The sequence below is a fragment of the Manis pentadactyla genome, chromosome X (assembly GCF_030020395.1).
Source record: "Manis pentadactyla isolate mManPen7 chromosome X, mManPen7.hap1, whole genome shotgun sequence".
NCBI classification, from domain to species: Eukaryota; Metazoa; Chordata; class Mammalia; order Pholidota; family Manidae; genus Manis; species Manis pentadactyla.
In genome coordinates this window covers 97,761,466-97,768,186 of record NC_080038.1, presented here as the reverse complement: position 1 = coordinate 97,768,186, position 6,721 = coordinate 97,761,466, and the positions used below count along the sequence as shown (strand labels likewise).

Below are 6,721 nucleotides of genomic sequence, written 5' to 3'. Positions count from 1 at the left end.
TGTTTGGCATAAACATAAAGGCAGGGAAGTTGGAAAGTTTCAGGGTGGAAAAAAAAGGGAAGACTTCAGGTATTCAGTGATCAGAGGTTGTCGGCTGGCATGGAGAAGCTGGGGTCAGGCTAACCAGAGGCCAGATATTTAATGCGATTGGTTTGGGGAACATATTTGGCTTTCTCTAGTTGGTATTGGGGCAAAAAATATGGAGGCTGTCAGTCACTGATCAAGTTGTTAAGATTGTGGCAGAGGCTGTGGTTCGGTTTCCTGGGTTGCTTGCTACAAGACTGTGGGTCACAGTTCTATTGTCACATATGGTGTGGTCCTTGTCCGTTGAATTTTCAGTCTCTCACTTCAAAAAAATCGTTCTTTTATTCTGCTTAATTTCATTTTTAGATCGAAACATTTAAATCATTAGAAAAATTGTGCACGTCAGGAAAAAGGGACGATTTCATTTTGAGGGGAATATTTATCCTAATTTTTTGTAAGTGCAATATTCTACTTTTTGTACGATATTAAAGTTCACATTCACAGGATTTCTTTGGGAGGATCTACGTTCTTTCAATGGAATTTAAGAGCAACGTTGTCAAGACTCTTCCCCCGGGCCGCCCAACCCATTAAAAAAAAAAGCCTCTGCGGTTTCTTCATTAAAAATCTTCCGCCAACTACTTAATAAAAGGAGGGGCGCGAAAGGGCCCAGAAAGGTGAGTGGGGACTGCAGAACAGAGGTGGTGGGTAGGCAGGCCGAGGCCGGCTAGTGGGCGGGGCGAGATCGGTTGACGTGACGACCACGTGACCTCCCGGGCGCAGTAGTGGGCACCAGTCCGCGTCACGGTTGCGCTCCTTCCCTGCGGCCGGACCGGGAGCTGTCTCTAATTGTCCCAGGTTCTTTCAGGTCAGTGTGAGGGCCTTCGTTGCTGCCCGCACAGCACTGAACCGGGGAGGAGGAACACGGAAAGCACAAAGGTTGGGAATGGGGGTCCAGGTAGAGGGAGGCTGGCCCCAGTGTAGCAAGAGATGGCGGTGAGAAAATGGCTAAGGGGAGCAAACGGCCAGCAGCAGAGGGTGGGGCAAGCGGACACCCCAAGTACCCATGTCCCGTTTCTCCACACCTCCTCCTTTCTGCCCTCCGTCCATTTTGGAGCGGGAGGTGGTGAGCTGGGGGTCAGGCACTCAGCACTGAGACAGTGGAAGTAAATCCTCTCCACCGCTCCGTGCAAGTGAGAAAACAAAATTGACCTTGAAGGTGGGTAGGCTTGTTGCCTCCGGGCAGAAGGGCGCGGAGGTCCAAAATTAGTTTGGAAAACATGCTGGTCTGGTGCCTGGGGCGTGAAAAGAAATGGCGGCTGGGGTGCGGAGCGGAGTTGGGGGGTGCGGGAAATGTTGGATGAGGAGGGACAGGGAATCAGGACAGGGACCCGGTGCCGGTGCCCCCACCGAAAGTCCCGCCCCTATCTCCTGTCTGCAGATCTGCGTGTCTGTTGTTCCCTGCACAGCTAGGCTAGAAAAGGAGGACGACCCTGTCCAGAATTACCCCAGGTCAGTGAAGGAGAGGGGTTGCTGGTAAGGGACCCAGAGTAATGGGGAGTGTAGAAAGCAAGGGCTGGGCAGAATTTGGGTCCCTGGTGCCCACCAACCAACACATTTCCACTACAGCATGCCTCGCTGAACAGAGAAAATGGCAGGGCCTGTTAGAGAATTGGTTGGTTCAAGTATGTGGGAGGGATGATGGGGGAAATGGTGGGCATAAGGCACACTTGGAGTACAGTCCAGGTCTGGGAAACCCTGACCAGAGAGGAGGTGGGACCTGCATTCCACTCCCAAGCCTTCAGTCTCCCTAGTCTCCTCTTTTGTCTTCTCTTCCTCCCCACCCAACCCCATCCCCCATGACAGGAAAAGGAGGGGAAATCTGAACATGGAAAAACTTTGCAATGAAAATGAAATAATGCCTGAGAACCAAGAAAAGGTGGAAAACAAAGAACAGCCACAGGATGCAGGAAAGCCAGAAGTCGATTGTACCCAGGAAGACAAGGAAAAGTTACAAAATGAGGAAAAGACAGATGACACGGGAAATACAGAAGCTGAGGAAATGCTAAAGGAGAAGGAAAAGCCAGAGAGTGCAGCAAACCCAAAAGAAGAAGGAAAGCCAGAGAATGAGGGAGAGCCACACAGTGAGAAAAAGCCAGTGATCCAGAGAAAGTCAGTGATCCAGGGAAAGCCAGTGAGCAAGGAAAAGCCAAAAGAAGGGAAACAAATCAATGAGGGAAAGGCAAACAGAGGAAGGCTAGTGAGCGAGGGAAAGGCAGAGAGCCAAGTAAAGCTAAAAGAAGAGGAGCAGCCGGCCAGTGAACTGAGGGCTGCAGCAAAGCGCCCAGCTGGGAGTGATGTACCCAGGACAGCCAAAAGAAAAACCAACAAGGGCCTAGCTCAGTGCCTCAAAGAATATAAGGAGGCCATACATGATATGCATTTGAGCAATGAGGAGATGATAAGAGAGTTTGATGAGATGGCTAGGGTGGAGGACGAGGTGAAGAAAACCAGACAGAAATTGGGGGGGTTTATGTGGATGCAAAGAAGTTTACAGGACCCCTTCTACCCAAGGGGCCCCAGGGAACTCAGGGGTGGCTGCAGGGCCCCACAAAGGGGCTTTGAAGACATTCCTTTTGTGTAGTGCCCCTCTCAGGCATTTGCCAGGCACTGTGCTGTGACCTTATACTAATACTTCACTTTAGGTGTCACTATTTTATTACCCAGCTGCAGCCCTCTTAAAAGTTTCAGTAGCATATTTTCATCCATTTCATGACAAAATACTTATGGTGCATTGTAAAATTAAAAAGAAAACGGTTTGCAGAATCATATAGATGGCATCAGTCCATTTTATAAAACTACAAAGATAGTTACCTTGTGATCTGTGTACAGAAAAGACTCGGAAAGCTGTGTCCATGAAAAGATTAATAGTGGTTATGTGTGGGTGATTTTTTCTGTTCTTTTTTCATCATATGTTTTCTCCTAAAAAACACAGATTCCATTTTTCGTAAGAACATTGAAAGATAAAAATAGGAAAACATTATATATCAAGCAACCAAAAGAACTGTTCAGTGAACTTATAAAGGCTGTGGAGACATTAAAAATTCTTGGCATCAGGATATAAAATGATGCATAAAACTCAATTTTACCTTGGGGACTCAAAGCTGGAGAAGTCAACCCGGCAGTTATTACAGATTCATTGCTGTAAGGGACAGTCTTGTCATCTGGGACGCAGGGATAAAACTTGCCTTCCAGGGCAGTGGAGAAGGTATGAGGTACTGAGTATGTGAGGTGTGCTGGGCTGGCTCCCACCCTCTCCCCTGCACTTGCAGACGAGAACCCTGTCAGATGTTTGGGGAGGGCTGAGGGAAGTCTCACATGTGTCTAGGAATAAGTCCAGATAGCTGAAAGGTGGGTGCCACTCTCCCCTGGTAATACCATGCTGTGCCTCTTAATGGGCCCTACACCTTCCTAAGAACCCCTCTGCTACTGCTGGGTGGAGGCCATGATGGACTAAAGCAACACGGTATCAACAGAAGGGTGGAGAATACCCACAGTAGAGTTTCCCTAACTCAAATGGGTAGTACCCAATTGTCACTTGGGCCTTTATGTTTTATAAAGTTCTTACAAAACACTTTTTCTTGGTTTGTGTGTGTTTTTGCATACAGCCATCTCCAATGGCTTTAAGACTAGAGATTGAGCCAGGAGAAAAATCTGAGTGACCAGAAGCTGCGTTATTCTCACCTGTTAATCTCTTGTCTGCTGACATGTTTTTCTTAGCAGTTGTCTCCCAGGAAATTCTTGTTAAGCCCTGCCTTACCGTTTCAACAGACTCATCTACCTATGGGATTCTTTTTTCCTGGCTCTTCATTAGCCTTTTATTTGCTTACAGTGTTTTTTTAAATAAACTCATTTTAGGACAGTTGTAGATTTACAGAATTAATGCAACAGTAGTACAGAGTTTCTGTATACCCCATACCCAGATTCCCCTTTAATTAATATCTTACGTTAGGATGGTGCATTTGTTACAGTGAACCAATATCAATAACATTATTTACCAAAGTACATACTTGATTCAGATTTCCTCAGTTTTTCCCTAATGTCATTTTTTTCTCTTCCAGGGTCCCATCCAGGTCACCACCTTACATTTAATCTCATATCTCCTTAGGCTTCTCTTGGCAATGACAGTTTCTCAGACATGCCCTGTTTTTGATGCCCTTGACACTTGAGAAGTACTGGTCAGGTGTTTTGTACAATGTCCCACAATTTTGGTTTGCTTGATTTTTTTTCTTACTACACAGGCATTAAATGCTTTCAGGAAGAGGACCACAGAGGTAAACTGTCATTCTTATCACATCATATAAAGGATACATACTATCAGCATTACTTATCACTGTTGATGTTAACTTTGGTTACCTGGCTGAGATAGTGTTTCAAGATTTTCCATGTAAAGTTATTCTTTATTGCTCCCTTTCCATACTGTAGTCTGTGGAAGAAAGTCATTCTGCACAGTCCACACAGGGAATGGTGTATGTTCCACTGCCTTGAGGGCAGAATATCTACAGATTTTTTGGAATTCTGCACAGGATATTAGACTTCTCCCCCATTTAGTAATGTGTTCCATTTATATTAGTATGAACACATTATATTTATTTTATACTTTGGATTATAGTCTAATACTACTTCATATCTATTTTCTTTGCTCCCATTATTCCAACTTTGGCCTTTGGGAGATTTTTCAGTTTTCCCCTGTATCTATTTGACATAGACTCATCATTTATGTGTGTGTGTGTGTATGTGTGTGTGTGTGTGTGTGTGTGTGTGTGTGTGTGTGTGTGTGTGTGTGTTTAGCACTTTCTTTCTGGCACTACAAGATGCTGTAGTTATCTTAACACGTTTTCTGCCCAAGTAATAGAATCAGCCATTTCTCCAAGGAGCCCTGGTACCTTTAGTTGGAGAATAGTATTACAAATCAAGATCTGGGTGCTAAATCCCATTACTATTGGGATATTGCTTGCTCAGTTGACTAGAGCAAGGATATATATGGGTATATAATACCCCATGTGTGTGTGTGTATGCATCTTTGTGTATATATTTATATCTTGATTATGTATTTACATAGAGAAAAAATTTTGCCTTTAGTTTTACAGACTGCTCATTTCCAAAGTTACTATGTCAGCATCTTATTCCCTCATCCCTTTCAGTGAGGTTATTTCATACATTTGTAATACACTGAGCTTCTTATGCCATATTCTGCATTTGGGAGTGCTGTTATAAATGGAGTTTTAAAATTTCTAATTCCAATTGTTCATTGCTGGTATATAAGAAAGCAGTTGATTTTTGTATATTAACCTTATATCATTTTATCATTTGGCCTGGAGTTTCTCAGTGCTTTGGCATTTTCTACATAGACAGTCATGTCATCTGCAAATACAGTTTTATTTCCTTCATTCCAATCTATATACATTTTATTTCCATTTTTGTGTTACTGCACTATCTTGGGCTTCCAGTATGATGTCTTAATAAGAGCAGTGAGAGAGGACATCCTTGTCTTGTTCCTAATCTTAGGATGAAGTGTCCACTTTCTCACCATTAAGTATGATAGTTGTAGGTTTCCTGTAATATTCTTCATCAAATTGAAGAAGTTCCCCTCTAATCCTGTTTTGAGAGCTTTTATTGTGAATGGGTGTTGGATTCTTTCAAATACTTTTTCTGCATCAAATGATATGATCATAGGATTTTTCTTTAGTGTGTTAATGTTGTGGATTCTACTGATTGGTTTTCAAATGCTGAATCAGCCATGCATATGTAAGGTAAATACTACTTGTTAGGTGCATAATTTTTTATACATTGTTGTATTTGGTTTCCTAATATGTTCTTGAGGATTTTGTGTCTGTTCATGAGGTGTAATTCATCTGTAATTACTGTTCATGAAAGAGAATTCCTTTTCTTGTAATACTCTTTTGTCTGATTTTGAACTTAGGGTAATACTGGCCTCACAGAATGTGTCAAGTGTTCTCTTTACTTCTATTTTATAGAATATATTGTTGGTATTATTGGAGAATTGGTATTATTTCTTTCTTAAATGTTTGGTAGAATTCACTGGTGATTTCTAAATATCACTGGTAATCCTTAAATGTTTGGTAGAATTTGGTTCTAGTGATTTCTATCTTGGGAATGTTATTAATTATTAATTAGATTTATTTAATAGATATAGAGCTATTCAGGTTATCTTTTTCTCCTTGTAAGGAGTTTTAGTAGTTTGTATTATTCAAGAAATTGATTGATTTTATGTAAGTTAACCAAATTTGTAGGCACAGAGTTATTTGTAGTAGTCTCTCATTATCTTCTTACTGTTTGTGGGATCAGTCGTGTTAACACAACCCCAGAGTTTTTTTTTTTGTTTTTTTTTTTTACAACCCCAGTTTTATTGCTGATATTTTAACTTGGGTTTTCTTTTTTAATCTTGGTTACTCTGGCAAGAGATTTAACAATTTTATCTTTTTAAAGAACCAGCTTTTGTTTTTCATTGATTTTTCTCTATTGTTTTCCTGCTTTCACTTTCATTGATTTCTTCTCTAATTGTTTAATTTGTTCTGCTTGCTCTAGTCTTTTTTTAAGGTATCATTGATATACAGTCTTATGCTCAGGTTTCACCTGAGCAACATTGTGGTTACTACATTCTTTCTGTAGTCTTAAA

The 6,721-nt window shown here is 41.8% G+C and overlaps 1 protein-coding gene across 3 annotated transcripts; it reads left to right on the top strand.

Annotated features, from left to right (window-relative positions):
• The first annotated feature begins 772 nt into the window (after nucleotides 1-772).
• Nucleotides 773-3,658, top strand: TCEAL4 (transcription elongation factor A like 4). Of its 3 annotated transcripts, none has more exons than XM_036932765.2 (3): nucleotides 798-889; nucleotides 1,463-1,533; nucleotides 1,888-3,658. In XM_036932765.2, exon 3 carries the CDS (start codon nucleotides 1,910-1,912, stop codon nucleotides 2,663-2,665), a length of 756 nt encoding a protein of 251 aa, XP_036788660.2. In that variant the 5' UTR covers nucleotides 798-889; nucleotides 1,463-1,533; nucleotides 1,888-1,909; the 3' UTR covers nucleotides 2,666-3,658. The 3 variants fall into 3 exon arrangements, with proteins under 3 accessions (XP_036788663.2, XP_036788660.2, XP_036788661.2); XM_036932766.2 differs by having other exon boundaries at nucleotides 826-960; XM_036932768.2 differs by lacking the exon at nucleotides 1,463-1,533 and having other exon boundaries at nucleotides 773-889.
• Nucleotides 3,659-6,721: the final 3,063 nt, after the last annotated feature.

Coding starts and splice junctions, on each gene's coding strand:
- TCEAL4 (XM_036932768.2), top strand. CDS start 1,910: ATGGAAAAACTTTGCAATGAAAATGAAATAATGCCTGAGAACCAAGAA.